Raw genomic sequence first — 20,364 nt, 5'->3', positions numbered from 1 at the left:
TATTATTTGTGTCATTATCTGTGTTGTCTCCAGAAAGTTTCTTTACCTATAAAAAAGGGTTAAAATGCCCAAGCTATCTACATACATAGCTGTATTTTACAAAGTGCTATTTACACATAATCCATTGTTACTATTATTTCTATCATGAAGTTTTGTTTGAGTTTTTTGTTTTTATTTATTTATTTTTTTAATGGAACTAAGTTTAACTGGGGGAGAGGAAGACATGATTAGATAGCTCAGTGAGTATGATGGGGATTGAGGTCCCTTTAAGATTCCTTTCTTAATTGCCCAACCCAGGCTGACCTTGATTCACAAATCCTGGTCAAAGGCACCCTTTGAATATCCGGGCCCAGCCCCCACCCTCAGCTCAGCTTCCCCCAGCCCTCACCTGATCTGAGCTAACTGAAAAGCCCGCCAAGAACTTAGGGGTACCGCCCATCATCTTCTAGGTATAAAAGGAATGAGCCAGAGTTCTCTCTTTGCAGGAGCCCTCCCACCAAAACATGGTATCCTTCCGGCCATGTAAGGGTTCCTGCCGCCCAGCGGCCACCTCTGGCCCTGGCGTCTTTCTAACTGAACTTTACTTCCAAATTTCTACAATAAACCTTTTATTTATCAATCTAGGTTTTCGGGCCTGTAAATTCATTTACAGGGGACACCACACCTCATGAGATTATCTTACTATCTATGCACCGAGAAATGGGGTTTCCCCTTTCCTTTCCCTCATTAGTTGGTGGTCCTCATGGGGACCCTGAAAATTGTTACCCCGAAAACTAACCTTAACCTTTTCAGGTCTCTCAGAACCAACCTTCGTCCTTAGCAGTTCCGAGAAGCTTCCGGGAAGAATATCTGTGTTCCTACCCTCGTCTCACTCTATCTCTAAAACATAGGGCACCCAGACTAGGTTTGGGGTGCGAACAAAGTCTCCCATGGAGACTACTTGCTTTTCAGGAAAAAAAGCCCTCCTTTTGTCTCACTCAGTCTTTAGAGGCTTTTCCAAGACATTTCTAATCCCTTTATCTCACCAGAAAAGCCTGACCTCAGGCCACAAGTCCAACACACTAGGAGAGTGTCTCTTCACCCCTCTCCCCACCATGTGACCATCCCTCTTGGTCCCAGGCCAGCAGTCTCCTTGATCTCTGCTGGGGGAGAAATCTGTGTTTGAGCCCCTCTCGCACTCCACCGTAGTGGTCAGGCTTTAGTCATGAGGAGATGGTCAATGGATCGGGGCAAACTTGGAGATGTGTCTCTACCCAACTGCGTGAGCCTTCACCTTCGCCACCTGAGAAGCACTGGGTAAGATAACATCTCTCCCTTCCCCCATCCTCTCTCTTCCAACCTCTCCCATGTGGCTTAACCTGCTATTTAAATGCTCTCATCCTGTCCCCTTCTCAGGGTACAGTGGGGAGACTGGGGACTCTTTTCAAGATCTCTAGAAAAGTCTCCTATTCGCTTTTAAAAGGTGCTCTGCCACAACTCTGAACACCCCTCCCATAGCTTCTACTTGGCTCTTAAAGACTTCCAGCGCTCTCAGAGAACTAGCTTGCCCCATACATTTTAAAATGGGACTTGGTTTCCTGATTTAGTCATCCTGCATTAGACCATGTTCTCTAGGCTGGATATAGGATTTTCTAAGCCTCAGGGCATACCAGCTCTCTAAAGCCTAGACAGAGAATTTAAACTGCTCAAGCCTTTCTCTGTCTCAGGAGCTCCTAGCACACTCTCCTATTTCTCTGGATTGGCATCCTATGCCCCTTATGCCTCATATGCCAATAATTAAGGGCTTCTTTTCTGAAGTACAGCTTTGGCCACGCTGTCATTTCGGAAAAGACATCTTTGTAATTTTGGCTGGGGAACAAATTCCAAATCTAGGCAAATTAATTGTTAAGAGAGTGAGAATAGTTTCTTTTATCTTTCCCTCATCCTGACTGCAGCGGGAGGAGAATCAAGAGACTGAAACTATTTAAACACTCCTTAACTACTTTTAATTTGGCGCCTCTCTAGAATCTTTCTCTGTTCTGGTGTGCAACAGTTCTTTTTTTATTGCCTCAGTTTCCTTAAACTGTCTCTTTCCTGCCTCAACTTCTCTATGGCTTCAGTCCAGGAAGTCCAGGGATATAGAATAGGAATAGACTCTCCCTCAAGTTGCCTTTTAGAGAATGGCTAAATTAACACCTGAATTCTATGTAGAGTTCCAATCTCTCTTTACTCACCCAACCCCCAACTTTCTTTTCAGGAGTCACTTATCTCCAATTAGGGTCTGACCTTTCTAAATGCCCCAAACGCCCCAGACCCTACTAAAAGATGGGTGGGGGTAGGGTCTTTTGTCTTCAACTCAACCATCAAGTACCTTGTAGCCTGAGGTAAATGCTAGCAGCCTTCCCCTCCCCCTGCCTCTTCTTTCAGAGTAGGGAGGGGTCACGTGGGATTTCTTCACACCCACCTTTCCCAGAGAAGGTTCTGAGTGAGATAAGCCGGCTTTCAAATTAATCCATCTATTTTTTTTTAAGACTCGTTAAAACTGGGGGACTACTGTTTGACTATTGTTCTATATGAGAAAAACTTTTAACTACTGTTGTGTAAACCTGTTTAACTATTGCTGTTTCAGGAAATTTACTAGTCTATTATGTATAATCTTATAATTTCTGTAAACAGGGGAGGAAGAAAACTGAGATTTCAGCTGGTCAGGAAATTGGGAAAAACTGATATCTTATTTCAGTTCAGGCTGAATTGGAAACTATTTTACTATTTGCTTAAAATTTGCTAGACTATGATTGGCTGAGTTATGTTTTAACTTTGAAATCCCTTATTCAGTCTTTGGGATTATTCTTTAGAAACAACCAAAAATCAGACACCTGTCCAAGGACTGGCAGCCTCTCTGATCTCTTTCTCCACCCCTGTTACCCCAGTTCCTTAATTATTATTTCAGCATTTTGACATCAGGACTCTAATGGTTTGGGGTGGCCTGTCTTGGTCTAATTGTATAATTTGCTCAGAAATCTGTCTTGCCCCAGAAAGATAGAATGAAGCTCTCAACTTCATTTCCTCTCTCTCGGAGCCCCTGACAGACTTGGGGTGCCTCTCAGGGCAGCAGGACTGCCTTGAGCACTGCTACACAGCAGAGGCTGAGTTAAATGCACAAATGACCACAGACCTAAAGACTGTCCATCTCTGGCTGAGATGCCCCCCAGCTGCAGGGAGGCGTGTTTCTCTCTGAATAAGGAGTGCTGTTCTATGCTAATAATTCTGGGGTTATTGGGGAGAAACTGGTCCTTGCCACAAGTCCTTGCATTTTCTAGTTTTAGTCTGGTTTGTTTATTATTGTCCTGACTCAGTTTCCCTAATTATCCTGACTCAGTCCTATCTCAGTTTCCCTGCCTCTTATTTCTGCAAACCTCCCCCTGACTCTTTATCAGAATACTTGATAAGATCTTATGTTTCAGAATAGCAGAATGTCTCTCCCATCCCAAGCTATGGAATCTCTTATCAAGGTGCTGACTCCACTGATTACATCATCTCTCTAGAGACCTACTCCAGTATTGCTCTTGCCTCTATTTCAGTCTTCCTGATTTACTGTCATGAGGTAACACAAACCCCCCCACCCTCTATCTGCGAGGTGGGACAGTTCAATTTCCTGGGACTTGATTGACGCTGTCTGGAGCTCTACACTCAAGCCAAGCATTGCTCATTGAGACGTCATGGCACAGCTCTGGCAAAATAAAAGTTTTTGACGTATCTCTCTCTCTCTCTCAGGGACATCTAAAGGGAATGAAAGCTATAGAGTTGGAGTCCGGTTACTGCCTCTCAGTAAACTCTACTGAACAGATTAACTAATCTATCTCTATCCACCTTGACAGGGCTTCCTTGCGGTTAGGACACACCCAGCAAAACTTCTGAGTCCTTTGAAGCCAAAAGGTTAGGAAAGAGCAATATTCAAACTTAGCCTGAGTTTCTGTGAATGCCATCCATACTTCAGTAGGATTTATTTCTAAAAGTTTAACTGCTAACTTCTTGAATTCTCTTATGTGGAATTAGACATTCTGTATATGATTGTATTTGCATTGGGTATTTTAAAATTGTATGAATATCATCTACTTGGATATGAACCTATGGGGACAAATTCCTTATTGTTATCAATATAAAGTTATGATAAATATTTGCTTAGAATTTATGTTCTTGCATTTTTTCCTCATGTAACTGATTTTAAGATCAGAGCAAGAGTCAATAGAAATTGTTAATGCAATTCAATTATGTCATACCTTGCTGTTTCTAGCCTGATTATATGTAATCATTGTATCCTAAATGCTTGAGCAAATAAGCATTTAGCCTGGTCATCTGTGTGCTACTGGACAACTAATAGAGATCTGTAAGACCAAAACTGATTTCTAACACCTATTGGTTTCCCTTTATCTCGTTAACCTGAGACTCTCAGTTCTCTTCTCACGGCAACTCCTGCCTCCAGACACTCAGAGAGAAGCAGAAGTGCTCTTTTAATGCAAATCTCTTCTAGACTTAAGCCTTAGAAGACCCCAGTCTCTGCTCTGAATTTGAGCAGGAGGAGCTGCCTTCTCACCACCACAGAACACCACAAGGGTTGACCCTGGCCCCCAGCGTCCTGCTCCCTGGTAGGATTTTGAGGTCTGTTCCTGTTTCCCTTTTATCTCAGGACAGCCCGAACACCTCAGGGGCTGGTAAGCTGGGTAGGCTATGCTGATGTTTTTCACCCTCCCCCATAAAGAGTGGGGAAACTAGGAAGGAAAAGATTCAGGATCTTTGCTTATTGAATAACCAACTCTCCAAGAAAAACAGCAGTTTTTCCAACATTTCCAAGAGCTTAAACTGCATTCTTATCTTGATTTGCAGCTCTGACAACTGGGGATATACCCATCCCTAGATCCTGCCTTACAAAAGAGCAGTGGTTCATTAAATCTACTAGATATCAAGGCCTCTTGCCTCCCCTGACTTCTGAATCCACACCCTTTAATCTTAACCCCAGGAGAAATTAGCTTTCCTGGAAATTAAGGGTGAAAGAGCTAGGATACAAATAATCTTTTCTCAACATTTTCTCCTATTTCTCTTTGATAATTAGATGGGCCATCAGACAAGCAGCCCACAGAAGGGAACTGATACATTTCTTGCTAAAGGCCCCATTCTGCTGAATGTCACCATCTCCACCCTCATGGGATTATCTTATTATCTATGTGCTGAGAAACAGGGTTCCCCCTTTCCTTTCCCTCATTAAATAGAGAGTGTAGGGCCTGGAGTTAGAAAGACTCATCTTACTGAGTTTGAATCTGGCCTTGCACACTTTATTAATAGCTGTGTGACTCTGGGCAAATTACTTAATTTAATCCTGTTTGCCTCAGTTTCCTCATCTGTAAAATGAGCCAGGGGCAGCTAGCCCTTAAATCAGGAGGACCTGAATTCAAATCAGACCTCAGATACTTAAGCTGTGTGAAAAAAGAGCCAGAGAAGGAAATAATAAACTAGTCTAGTATCTTTGCCAAGAAAACCCAAATGGGGTCACAAAGAGACAGACATGACTGAAATTACTGAACAGCTTCTTAATGGAAGAATTCAACATAAGTTCCATGATAATAACAATAACAGGTAGCACTTATTATATAAGCACTTTAAGATTTAAAAAGTGCTTGTCTTAATCATCATCAATGCAAAAACAAATGTTTGGGAGAACACAAGGGGCATCCCTTAGTGCCTGACACATGGTAGACTCCTAATAAATGCTTTCTGAATGTGTTTAGATTGAATAAAGGGGAGCAATAGAGTGGCTGGGCCTTTCAAAGAAGTCTGTTTGCTACATTTTTTTTTTTTACATTGACTTTGATCTAAAACAAAAACTAATCCTATATATGCAAAAAAAAATTAATTATTTTCCCCCATAGATATGTTACTTAAAAACTTTGGTGGTGTTTTGAAAAAGCAGTATTCTTGATCAAGGTACTCTCTCTCAATGAGATTCTTTCCTAGGGTTTAAAATATACATGTGAATATTTATGCATCTGTATATAAGGAAGACCACAACCTAGGCAAAACTACAGGCATGCAAAGATCTACTGACCCCTTCAATACAGCTAACTGCCTCTTTAAGGCTGGTTCAAGTTATAGGATAATTTGCATAACCCTGGCAAATCTAAGGTAATTTATGTTACCCTGGCTAGGAGCCAGGTAGGAGTAGAAAGGAATTTTCTTACCCCAATCTAAATATCAAAAGATCCCTCAGGAATTCTCCAAGGAGTGCAGGGTAGAGAGTTGGAAGATTTGGGAGGGAGTGAAGGGTGGTGGGGGTGGTGGGAATGGTGGGAAGATCCTGATCAGAGGGACTCTTTTCCAAGCTCTGGAGAATGACTATGGGTCTGACTAATAAAAGAGATGAAATTTGTTGATTAGCCCTAGGCTAATGTTTTAGACTGGCAGTCTCACAAAAGAGCAATAACATTCCCTTTAAGGAAGAAATCTCTTAACCAAAGACAATTCTGGCAGAGGGTTTCAGCTCTGTGCAAAAGCAGCTTAGAAGCAAATGACAGCAGCAACAATTCTGGGGAGGAAAAAAAAGGCCACAAGTGGTAACTTTGGAGCAGAGAATTAGCTGTTTGAGATGGAATGAACTAGGAGGCATAGTCAGGTATGGCAGATAGAGGTGTGTTTCCAGCTAAGGAAAATTCTAAATTCTGGGGATCTGCAGGAGACTATACCCTTTATATATAAGGTGAGGGATTTCCTTTGTTACTTGCTATTCTGTCCCAATTAAGCTTTGCTATTTAATTTATAATTTCTGGTCTATTAGTAAAGGATGTGCTCTATAGGGGCTCAAGTTGTATTTGTATAACTACAATGATCTAAACCACCACATCAAATATGAAAGCACATTGAGGAAGGATTTTTCCGTTTCCATGCTATGCACATGTACACTAATTGAAGCTCTTTTTAACTTTTATTTCAGGAAACTTCCTAATTCTTTGCAAGGTGGCTCTTCTCAGGAGCTAGGACAGTTGTGTTATGGTATAGCTTCTAGGGAAATATAGCCCTTGGAGGGCTTCTGTTCTGGTAATCTATCTTATTCTGAAGTCCTCTGGCTTTGTGCCCCACCCCAATCTAGGAATGCTATTGTTCTGACAGTCTATCTGATTTGAAAGACCACTCCTCAATTCATTGCTGACTGATAATCTTGTAAGTGAGAACCAAAATTCCGGAGACCACTCTTCAGTTCATTGCTGACTGTCAGATAGATAATCTGTTGGTCAATGATAACCAAATTCTGGGGGCAGCTAGGTGGCGCAGTGGATAGAGCACCAGCCTTGAATTCAGGAGGACCAGAGTTCAAATTTGATCTCAGACACTTAACACTTCCTAGCTGTGTGACCCTGGGCAAGCCACTTAACCCCTTAACTTAAAAAAAAATAAATGATAACCAAATTCTGAAAACCACTCCTCCATTCTACCTATGGGCCAAGAATTAGCATGTCAATGATAAAAAACTGGATAACTGTATCTCCTTGCTTCTATTTCCTCTACTAATTCCTTCTGGAAATTCAGCCCACTGTGTAATGTCATTACAATTACAATAAACTTTGCACTTCTTGACTTGGATATGGGTTCAAGCCTGCAAATTTTTTTTGAGACACCTTGTGACACTGGTCTGTGACCCCAAACTTTTGGGGTCTTCTTCCCAACCTCAATAGTTGGATTTAACTCAGGATAAGCCATAAGATCCATGATGAATTTAGGTCCATTTCTGACTGAAAATTATATCTTACATATATACTTTTTATGATGCTGTTTATCAAATCTTTCAAAAAATGCTTAGATTCTAGTTAGCACAGAGGGAACTGGTGGTGGCTCAATCCAGAGAGCACTGGGTCTGGAATCAGCAAGATGTGTGTTCAAATCTTGCCTCAGGCACTGACCATGGTCCTGGACAAGTTGATAGGGGTTGAGATCCCTTTGAGATTCCTTTCTGATTTCCCAACCCCCATGGCTGAATATCTGGGCCTAGCCCCCACTGGATCTGAGCTGGCTTGGGTTTTCTCAGCCCCCACAAACAGTTTCTTCCTTATCTGAAAAGCCCACCAAGAACTTGGAACCACCCACAATCTTCTAGGTATAAAAGAGCCAAGCTGGAGCTCTCTCTTTGCAGGAGCCCTTCCCCCAACACATGGTATCCTTCTGGCCATGTAAGGGTTCCTGCCTGCCCAGCGGCCACCTTCGGCCCTGGCGTCTTTCTAACTGAGCTTTACTTCCAAATTCCTACAACAAACCTTTTTATCAATCTAGGTTTTCGGGCCTGCAAATTCATTTACAGGGGACACTGTGCCTCATGGGATCTTTGTGCCGAGAAACGGGGTTCTCCCTTTCCTTTCCCTCATCAGTCACTTAATTTCAGATTACCTGACAAAAGTATGACTGGAACCATAGGAGAAAGAAATGACAAACCACTGAGCATTTGCCAAGAAAACACTATAGACAACTATGGTTGGATCAAGAACATCAAAATCAATTAGTATAAATTCATACAAAAACAATTCCTGTACACTCAGTCAACAAATGTCCAGCTATGTTTGCTGTTTAAAAGGTCTATGTTCTTTAGTTTAAAAATATTTTATTCTTTCATGCTGATTTTCAAGATGAACAGGCAATAATAATAACTTAATATTTTTATAGTTTTAAGGCTTTGCATAGCACCTTACATATATTATTTCAGCCCCTTGTGGCTATGATAATGCCTTTATGTGAGTTTTTCACATTCTAAATCTCTCTCCCAGAACCTGAAGCTTCATCTTAAGTATTTTGCCCAACTTGACTAATAAAAGTCAGAGCTCTGTCCTAAGCTCAAATATGACAATTAAGAGAACCAAGAAGTACTGAATTTTTTTGCAAATTTTATCTGAATAAGCATGTTCTCACTGTACCCTACCATAGTAGAATTCAAAGTTTGATTCTTTTATCATATCACAGAAGTCAGAGAGGGTTGAGAGATCAGGTTCTAATACCTTTGTTTCTAGACTGCATAACATAGAAGTGAAAATAGAATAGGTTTGTTGAAAAAAATGATAGAGCAGTGGCTTCTGTGTGTCAGGGAAAATATAAAGGGCCTTTGCTAAATGTGCCTTGCCAATGCCAGTGAGAATTTGTAGGACAGAAAAGAGTTTAAAATTAAACTGTGTGGTCCTGTCTACTTTCTACAAAATCCTGATTATTGAGTTCAGCCCACACAACTTTGGACCAGAAAGCTGGGTCAGCTGTTCTTGCTGTTAGGACAACCACAGCCACCTTAGAAGGAGAGGGAGAAAGGTTTCTGGCCACCTCTCAGTCGTTCCAGCCAAAGACACAGGCTCTCAGATAACTGCCTATCTGTCCCACATCTAATTGTACTGAAAGAAATGAAAACTTAGAGAAGAAAGAAAAAGAGAGGAGAGACAATTCTTATCTGATCAAAGAAGCTAGGGCAATCTAGAAAAAGAAGCTGTGGAATACTGTTGGTCTGAACTAAACAGGAGGTGAGCAGAAGCCTAAACTCTGGTTTCTGCTGGGAGTTATCCAAGACAAAATGCCCCATTGAAACTAACATCTGTTATTACTAAACATATTTTTGAATCAATATTTTTTCTAAAGATTTTTTTTCTTTTCATTTCAAAGCATTACTGTCTGCCAGTCCCCCACAACCTATTCTTTCACATGCTTCAGCCACCACATAAAGTGACTATTAGAACCCCGAATAAGGATCATTGGTCAGGAAGTGAGCTCTCACTATTTCCTGCACAGAGGCACTAGGAAAATTTTATATGAAACCCCCACATTGTAAGCCTTAAAAAAAAAAAAAAAAAAACAAAAAACCACACATCATAAAGAGGATGAGTAACCCAGTTCAATTTAATTTCAAAAGGAAACAACAGATTTAATCAGATGACTTAGAGATATCCTTTGGGGAAGGAAAAGAAGGAAAGGGAAAAAAAAGATTTAAAAGTTACACAATAATTTTTTTTTTACCTTAACACTTGCATCTCTTCTGAGGAGTTCTGTACTTCATCTCGAAGTCTGCGCCATCTGAGCAAAGCCTTCAACTCTTGCTGCTCCTTAGCTTCATCATGTGATAGCTGTTTATTATAAAAAAACAAGCAAACAAATAAAATCAACCACAACAAAACCAGTCACTCTTTGTTGTTCCTCCCTCTCCCCTCCCCAATTTGGGTCAATAGTTTTTTGAGGGAATATTTCCCTTTGTTTCAAAACAAAGCAATGGATTGGAAAGGTGAAATAACAGGTCAAATGGGAGCCTAGGCCTGAGGACTAAGATAGGAATGTTTTCTTAACCCCCAGGGAATGGGCAATAAGTGAGATGAATATGTAGCACAGTACCTGACATCCACTGCCTGACTCTTTGTGGCTTCATTATCCACACCAAGGAGCCATCTGTGGCCTGATTCCATCATCCCTTTCCTTTCTTTGTCTTCCAGTGTTGGATGGGGAAGGGCCCTTCCATTTCCTTTCTACTTTCCTAAATCTCATTTTGTGAAGAACTGTTTACAGTGGAACTGGCTAATGAAACCCAGACTATTTTGTTTGCATATAAACCAGAGAACTTTTACTGCCTGCATTCATTATGGGAAAAGGCTGGCTGCTCTATCACCCTGCCCCATTACTTCAACCTCTGCAGCAGTCATTATGATGCACTATGCTATACACTTATAATCTTGCTAATGGATGTTAATAGAATTGTCTATTGGTAAGAAAAAAATTCCTAACATTTAGAGACAAATATTTTCTCATTGTTTCATAAACCTCTGGAAATAAAAGCTTCCCCAATACCTCCAAAATGGGCATTTGTTACCCATTAGTTTTGACACAATGTTATCTGAACTTCAAGTACAGTAGTGAGAAAAGATGGTAAAATTAAAAAAAGATTAATAAGGAATAAGGGAAGGAAAAGGACAAAGGGGAGAGAGAGAGAAAGAGAGAGACAGAGAGAAGGACAGGGAGAGGGAAGGGAAAGGAGGGAAGGAGGGAGGGAGAGGTGCCCTTTAGTTCTGGTGCCAAAGAGTTAGGTAGTTGTAGACAGTCCTATCCCACGAGGAGTGAGATCCAGTTGCGATGCAGATGGTATATGGTGCCATCTATGTTATATGGGGACTATTCATCACAACTTCTTGTCTGTCTCTCTCACGCATGCTACACATTCACTCATAAGGAGCTCAAAGAAGGATTGTGGTAGTAGTTGGGAAATATAGAGAGTACTCGGTGGGGCAGAATGGAAAGAGTACTAAATCTGGGAACCTGAGGACCAGGTTCATGTTCTGGCTCTGCCACTTATTCCCCATTTGACCTTGGGTGGGAAACTGTCTCTGGAGGCCTCAGTTTCCACATTTGCAAAATGAGGGAGTTGGACACAATAATCTCTTATAGCTCTAAATTTAATCCCAATGGCGTCATCAAGGATCTCTTAAGCAGTTGGGAGATAGTTCTGTACTTGTGTCCCCATGGATTTCTTGCCCTTATGCCTATCTGGATGAGAGTGAATGGTTTCTTTTTACTTTTTCTCTAAAAGTATCTGACAATATGTCTCTTCATGTTTTCCTGAGCCTAGCAGTAAGCCATAATCCTTGTTGGCACCTTTCATTCTCAAGATGCCTTGCCATGTTAAATGTTCTCTTATAAATGTCAAGAAGGCCTTCAAAAACTAATGCTGGGAATCCTTTGCTGGTATTCCATAAAAGTCCATCTCCCCAGTTTTGGAAGCCATCAAATCTAAGTAATACCTGAAAAAGAATCCCCACCTCAACCCTTCATAATAGTGGCCAACCAACTTTTACTTAAAGATTTCTAGTGAAAGGGAAATCACTGCCTTCCAAAGCAGTCAAGAAGTTTCCCTCTTTTGCTTTCAGGTCAGCTATCAGGGATCTGATAGAACAAGTTGAATCCTTCTTTCCCCATTATGGCCATTCAAATACTTGAAGACTATCATATGCCCAAGTCTTCTCTCTTCTAAGTTAAATGGAACACAGAATCGTCTTTCAGCTTTTCACCATCCATCTGCCCTCCTCTGGTTAGTATTCAGCTTATCAGTGTTTTCTTAAAATCTGAAGTCCGATAATTAATACATACTCCAGATGTGACCTGACCAAAGCAGAATACAGAAGGACCATTAGCCACTTTTTTATTCGTGGCAGATGAAGAAAGAATTGGAATTCTTTGCTGCCACAAGTATCATGTTAATTCGGGTTGAATCTATTAGTCCACTAACCCCACAGATCTTTTTCAGAAGAACTGTTGTTTAACCACACTTCCCATTTACTAGATTTAAAAAACAAAAACAAAACTCAGATGTAAAACTTTAAATTTGTTCTCATAGTTATAGGTCTGGCCAAATGGACTAGCCTGATAGGATTATTTTGCATGCTGATTAGGTCATCCAATATGTTAGCAATCCCATTTAGCTTTGTGTTACCTGGATAAGCATATCTCCTATGCTTTTCTTCAAATCATTCACAAATATCCACAAAACATTCATTTAACAGCACAAGGCCAAGTACAGATCTCTGAGGAATACTGCTAGAGACTCCCTTCTAAGATCACATCCAAACATTAATGACTAATAGTCATTCAACCAGTTCTTAATCCCACCTAATTGTACTGCTGTTCAACTCAGTGTTCCATTTTCCCACAAGCCTGAGAGACTTTGCCAAATTCCCTGCTAAAACTGAATTAAGCCATATCTGTGGCATGCTCTTGATCTACCAGTCCAGTAATCCTGTCAAAAAAGAAATTATCCTTAATGTAAAGCCAGGGCCTGATTAGTGCAAATAATGAATTCCCTAAGTGGTTGCATTATTTACATTTGTCTTACATAATTCCACTGGGCTGAAACCAATAACCATATTTTACAGTATTATAACTTTAAATAAAATGAATTCAAATACATGATACCTTCTGAAAGGATTCATTATTCTTACTAATTGGGACTTAGCTAGTCTTACTATCTGTGACTCTTATGGCATTTTTAAAACATTCATAAAGTATCCCTTTAAAAAGATTTTAGAGTTTTGCCAGAAATTGAAGCCCCTTGATCTGTATTTTGCAGAATTCATTTTTTCCCTTTTGTGAAAATTTGGACAGCATTTGCCCCTTTCCAATTCTGTGATGTATAACTTTTCTGATAATCTTTCAAAAATCAATGATAGTGACTCAATAATCATAGATGTCAGTTCTTCCAATAAATACACTAATGTACTTGTTCTTGGCCAGATGACTTGCATTAATTAAGGGAGGTGAGGTGCTTGCTCTAACTCTATCAGTTATTTTTAGTCCAAAGACTAGATTTCACCTTGGCAAAGAAAAAGGAAGCCAAATAAAAACCAAGCAGTTCTACATCCCCTCCAGTCAGTTATTATTATCTTAGCCTTCTTTTTCCTATTGTAGCTTTAAAAAATAAAAGATAAAATTCATTTTTGTCAACCTTAACTTTCTTTACTGGTCTTAACTCACTCTGAGCTTTTACTATTTCTGACACTAATCTTACATGACCACATCATCCTCCATTGTATGCTCTTGATTCAAATTTTTGTACATAACTTTTAAAATTTTAAGTAAGTTAATGAGTCCCCTGAACTTCCAAATCAATATCTTTAGATGCCACTCTATTATCTCCCCCTGCATAATTTTTTCCTCATTAGCATTATTCCATGAGGTATCTTCAGAAATTAATTTTTAAAATTAAATTTAAATTAATTTTCTTATCTTTCTTTGGCCAACTTTACCTGCAGGATTTTAATTCATTAGATCTACAATATCTTTTCTATTTGAACCCTCTGAAATCTTCCCTCCCAGTATATGTCACATCATGTGCAATTTTCTTTATCACAAATTCTAAGAGGTCTATGATACAGATTCTTGCCTCATACTTTATAGAAATAAAATGAGGCTACCTTCATGAACTCCTTATCTCTTCTTCCTCATTTCTTAATACTCAAATTTCTCCTGCTATTATCTTTTTCAGCCCTTTCACATGAAGAGGTGACCTTAGCCTTGTCAGAGCAAAGCCTACTACTTGGCCCAACAATCCTATCTGATCCCATCTCTTTCCCTTCCCCCTTATTATCCTCACTTTATCAGTTGTCTTCAATCCCTCCATATCTCTTGGCTTTTTCCCTACTGCTTACAAATATGCCCTAATTTCCTCCCATCTTCAAAAAACCCCTCACTTCATCCTTCCATTCCAGCTAACTACAGTCTGATATCTAGGTATTCTGCTTTTTGTGGTTAACCACGTTGAAAGGGCCATCTCTGATGTGTTTCTCCTCTTCTCTCACTTTCTTTTTACTTATCCTTTAGAATCTGGCTTCTCATATCACTGTTCCATTGAATTTATTCTTTCTAAGGCTACTGATAATCTCTCCTTTTTTAAAAAAAATTAAAGCTTTTTATTTACAAAACATATGCATGGGTAATTTTTCAGCATTGACAATTGCAAAACCTTTTGTTCCAAATTATCCCCTCCTTCCCCCACCCCTCCCCCAGATTGCAGGTAATCCAATACATGTTAAATATGTTAAATCCAATATATGTATACAAATTTGTACTTATCTTGCTGCACAAGAAAAATTGAATCAAGAAGGAAAAAAAAACTGAGAAAGAAAATGGTAATCTCTTAGTTCAAATTCAATGGCCTTTTCTCAATCCTCATTCTCTATGACCTCTCTATAGCCTTTGACACTGTTGATTGCCCCTTTACCCTTTATATTCTTTATATTTTTAAGACAACATTATCTCTAGTACTCTTCCTACCTATCTGATCACTCCTTGTAGTACTAAGCACAGTGCAAGTCACATAGTAAGCACTTAATAGATATATATTGACTGACTGGTCATTCTCTTAGAAGATTCCCATAACTTCCTCTTAAGCAATCAATTTCTCCTTATTCTTAGGAATCAGATACCAAATATGACTTCCCTGGAAGGTTCTTCTAGCTTTTGAAGAATCATTAAGTTAAGACAAGAAATTATTTGCTGCTCTGATTTTGGCAGAAAGCCAATTCCAGTAAATGTTTGAATAACTGAAATCCTATCACTCTTATGTTAAGACTGTGTGACAGTCTTGTAAGCTGTTCTTTATCTTTATTGACTATATTTTCCTTCTGCCCAGGTGGTCTATAATGTATTCTGATGGCTATATCACTTTTGTTCTTCCCTCAGTTGATCTTCAGTCAAACACTATCCACCATGTTTTCTTCTGGTTCCTGGATTTCCTCACATGAGTAAATCTTTTTAATACATAATGCTACTGTGGTTACCAAAACCATTTGGTATTGGCTAAGAAATAGACTAGTTGATCAGTGGAATAGATTAGGTTCAAAGGACACAATAATCAATAACTTTAATAATCTAGTGTTTGACAAACCCAAATACCCCAGCTTTTGGGATAAGAACTCACTGTTTGACAAAAATTGGAAATTAATATGGCAGAAACTAGGGATTGACCCACACTTAACACCTTACACCAAGATCAGGTCAAAATGGGTTCATGACCTAGAAATAAAGAATGAGATTATAAATAACTTAGAGGAACATAGGATAGCTTACCTCTCAGACCTGTAGAAGAGGAAGGAATTTATGACCAAAGAGGAACTAGAGATCATTATTGATCACAAAATAGAAAACTTTGATTATATCAAATTTAAAAGTTTTTGTACAAACAAAACTAATGCAGATAAGATTAGAAGGAAAGCAATAAACTGGGAAAACATTTTTACAGTCAAAGGTTCTGATAAAGGCCTCATTTCCAAAATATATAGAGAATTGACTCTAATTTGTAAGAAATCAAGCCATTCTCCAGTTGGTAAATGGTCAAAGGATATGAACAGACAATTCTCAGATGAAGAAATTGAAACTATCTCTAGCCATATGAAAAGATGCTCCAAGTCATTATTAATCAGAGAAATGCAAATTAAGACAACTCTGAGATACCATTACAACCTGTCAGATTGTCTAGAATGACAGGGAAAGGTAATGCAGAATGTTGGAGGGGATGTGAGAAAACAGAGACACTGATACATTGTTGGTGGAATTGTGAATACATCCAGCCATTCTGGAGATCAATTTGGAACTATGCTCAAAAAGTTATCAAACTGTGCATACCTTTTGACCCAGCAGTGCTACTATTGGGCTTATATCTCAAAGAGATATTAAAGAAGGGAAAGGAACCTGTATGTGCAAGAATGTTTGTGGCAGCCCTCTTTGTAGTGGCCAGAAACTGGAAACTAAGTGGATGCCCATCAATTGGAGAATGGCTGAATAAATTGTGGTATATGAATATTATGGGATATTATTGTTCTGTAAGAAATGACCAGCAGGAAGATTTCAGAAAGGCCTGGAGAGACTTACCTGAACTGATGCTGAGTGAAATGAGCAGGACTAGGAGATCATTATATACTTCAACAACAATACTGTATGATGATCAATTATGATGTATGTGGCCCTCTTCAACAATGAGATGAACCAAATCAGTTCCAATAGAGCAGTAATGAACTGAACCAGCTACACCCAGCGAAAGAACTCTGGGAGATGACTATGAACCACTACATGGAATTCCCAATACCCAATATTCCCACATGATTTTGATTTCTTCTGCTAAGTCTTTATGTTATAAAACCTTTTTATTTCACATAGGTTGGAGAGTATGAATATATTGTTGCTATGATTCCTTTTATAGATACTGTTTTCTATAAATTTTGGGGCATCTCAACTGCTATTATTCTCCCTATGATGCAATTGGCTACTTTCTTTGAAATTCCATTTGAATAGATTTGCAAGACCCCAAGCAAATTCATCCTAACCAGCTTATGTTATATACATCTCTGTGATCTGGAAACCCAAATCTCATTCTCAACACCATATTTTTAAACCATTTCTTCCCTTTCTACATATGCCTTTCTCTTCTAAAATCCTTATCTCTGACTGACAAAAATAAAAACTCTCTCTATATCTTCTAATATCCTGAGTTTATCAACCAAGACATCATAATATTTAGCAAATCTTTTTTAGATTTCTTATGGAAATTTCATTTTTTACCTACATGAATCACCAGAAATAGTAGTCACTTAATCTGACAAGTATTGAGAGGTTGCCAGTCATGTCTTGACACAGCATACCTCTCTATTGTTACTAAGTCGACAAGGAATAATAACAGCTGATGTTTATATAACATTTTCAAATTTTCAGTTATATACATGATCTCATTTGAGCCTTAAAACACTGTGAGATAGATACTATATATAATTCCCTTGCCCTGCCCTAAATCTCAGGTTCCCGAGACTTAAAGATGTTGAGTGATTCCCACAGTCTACACAACTAGCAAGGGTTATAAGTGGTAAATTTACACCATGTAAAGTGCTCATTGCTAGACCATGCTGATACTTCTTCAATAAGGAGTACCACTTGAACCTATAACTTCTTCCTCTGGACTCTCTTGCTAGATTATCTCTCATCCTGAAGTAACTGAGTCACACTAGCATTCCTTAAAGTATACACAGCTGATTCTTCTTCAGCATATCTAGTTCCCTAATATGCAATAAAAGCCTCATGTCAATTTCTTAACACCAAGTGTCAGTAGTTTTTTTCTTCTTGGGGTCATTTTTTCTACCCTCCAACCTTCTCACAGGTCAGGATTTTCCCTTTGCACAAAGGATCTGTCTGTCACATATACAACCCCTTGTACTGTATGGACATGTAATAATTAGTAAGTAACTAGAATATTATTAAAAACAAGTGGTACTGTAACCAAAAAGTATTTTAACTTTTTATTTATTTATTGCTTTTAAAAATAGGAATGGTACATAGAAGAATATTCTTTTGGGCAAAACTTTTTTTAAGGGAAGATTTTACTAACTGTCCTATCACAGAACATCTCCAATGCAATTATCAACATGAGCATGCAGTATTTATCGGACTACAACGATGTGCCACATGCAGTGACAAAGTATTAAACATGTAGAAATAAGGATGGTCTCAAAGCTACTTTCTCCTGAGATGGATGGTATCACACATACGCACCTTTTGGGCTTCAGTCCAAAATACATCTTCCAAATAAGTGGCAAACCCTTCACTTAACCATTCTTCAGTCCAATCTCGAGCCCCCAATTGCTAAACCAAACCAGGCATGAGCAATTTCATGGCAAAGGCGTGTTCCACAGAGATGGCTCCCTCCAGGTAAGACACTCTGAGACAGGAAGATGATGTGTGGGCTGTGTATAATGAAGGACAAAATACATTACACTCCTGTTAGAACCTGCAACTCACGTCTATATTAAATATGTATACTTTATTAGCCTTGTCAACCTATTATTACTACATACATGTTAGATCATGATAAATAGTTTTGTAGCTTAGATGTTTTTTTAGAAATAAGGCTGCAGTTTGTTCCTTGGCAGTGATTCAGACTAACATTTCTGCCAAGCTGTGGTATCAGTCATCAAACAACTATTACCTATAATAAGTAACCTAAACCAAAGTTTTACAGTTTAAAAATTACAAGGTTGATTTAGTTCTACATCCACTGAAATCTGGACAGTAAAAAGAAAGGCAGGTGTGAATATGTGACTATCAAATGGATGATCAAGGATCCTAAAGCCAAAAAAAAAAAAAAATCAAGTTTTGTTGTTGTTATTGATTTTTTTAAAAGAAGTTTTATAGAGTAAAAGGAAAAATGAGAAAAAAAAATAATAAAGTTTCCATTTTACACTGGGAAGGGTTATCAACTTGACAAACCAACAGGTGCTCAAGAAATGTGAACTTTCCAAAAGCACACATGAAGACCAGTTCTATATAAAGAAAGCATTTCCAAGTGTATGCTATCATCTGACCAAAAACATTTCTCCCATCTGTGTATGTATATCCACATGATATAAAAAGGATAAGACAGGCAAAACTATGTGTCAACCCATACAAATGTGGAAGAGAGGCCCCAACACCTGGACCAAACTTCTAGGTTTGTTACAACCTTTATAAGTTATATACTCTTATCTGTAATACTTTGAATATCCTGATTGGAAGCAGAGGTGGGGTGGGTGAAAGAAGAAAATGAAGAGAGAAGGTTCAGGGGTTGTTTTCAATAGAGTAACTTTATTCTCATTTACACAAAACTCTTTTACAATCCCCTAGGAAGCATGTGGTCTAAACTATCTCCCCTCAATAGGCAGAACAAACCAGTTAGATACATTCCCATGTTAAGAAATTAAGCCCACATCTGTGTGCACTGGTTATTTCCTTCAGAAGACATGTGTTTGCTATCATGTAGACCCTGCCCAAGTCAACACTGTTTGGCAGTTTCTCCCTCGATCCTTTGCTTATGATTAAGGAAAACCCCACCTCTATTTCCTTTGCAAGAAGTCCAACCATTCAGATCTGAGAGTTCAATGGAAAATACAGTCGGGTGTGCCAAAATAGGTAAGCCCAGATTTGAAACAATAATAGTGCCTGCATGCAAATGAAGCACAATTAACTAGGATCACAGGAAATTTTGCCAGAAATGACTGCAAGTACATGGAGGAGAGTCAAGGACAAAGGAGCAAGAATAAACAGCACCTCCTCAAATCCTGCCAAAAGTAAGGCAGATTAAAAGGAGAGAAAAAAGTTAAAGGAAAAGAAAATGAAGTGAGGCAGAGAAATGACCCACCTTTTTTATTGAGAAAAACACTTCTGTTGAGAAGCTTAACTGTACAGTGCCAGTATATCACTTTGGTCATTTTTAAGTAAATGACCCCTAGCTCTGACATGTACAATGCTAAAAGGGAAAACCACAGAAATGCACCAAGTAAATAACATTCCAGACATACTGCTGGCAGTATTTTGTCCTTTTGGCTAAACAAAACATGAGCAACTTCATGCCTTATAAACAGACTTATACAAGAGCCTGAATTGTTAGGTATCAACTGGACATACACATATACAGTCCTAATGTATACAAAAGATATTATGTCTGTTATTATTTTTAATATAATACCAATATACACAGTAATTACTAAGAAATCTCTGCAATCTTTTTGTTAAAAAAAACCCACCATCCTAATGTTCAAGTGTGACCTTTATGCTGTTTTTTTCCCCTTCCAGCATTTAAAAAAACCAAAAAAACAAAAAAACAAAAAAACAAAAAACAAAAAAAAAAACATGTGTGAGGCCTGTTTGTGAAAATATGAAAATCTTCAAATGCCCAAAGGAATGTACCAAAGCCGAAGCTATGTGGGTGTAATTTCATTTTCCAACTTTTAAAACATTTTTTAATAGAAATCATCTTGTAAAAGTCATAAGATTTTAGATTTAGAAGGGATCTTAGGTATAATTTAGCAATCCCCTACACCA

General features: G+C 38.6%; 1 protein-coding gene across 1 annotated transcript in view; it reads right to left on the bottom strand.

The window, feature by feature from the left end:
- Positions 1 to 20,364, bottom strand: part of AOPEP (aminopeptidase O (putative)) — a 504,306-nt gene that overhangs the window by 247,181 nt on the left and 236,761 nt on the right. The window contains 3 exon segments of the mRNA XM_074281675.1: positions 10,006 to 10,112; positions 18,061 to 18,144; positions 18,146 to 18,251. Of these exon segments, the coding sequence (XP_074137776.1) occupies positions 10,006 to 10,112; positions 18,061 to 18,144; positions 18,146 to 18,251 (297 nt within the window).

The sequence above is a fragment of the Sminthopsis crassicaudata genome, chromosome 1, assembly GCF_048593235.1.
Source record: "Sminthopsis crassicaudata isolate SCR6 chromosome 1, ASM4859323v1, whole genome shotgun sequence".
Classification (NCBI taxonomy): domain Eukaryota; kingdom Metazoa; phylum Chordata; class Mammalia; order Dasyuromorphia; family Dasyuridae; genus Sminthopsis; species Sminthopsis crassicaudata.
Note: the sequence above shows the minus strand (reverse complement) of the source record. Positions and strands in the feature narration are given on the sequence as shown.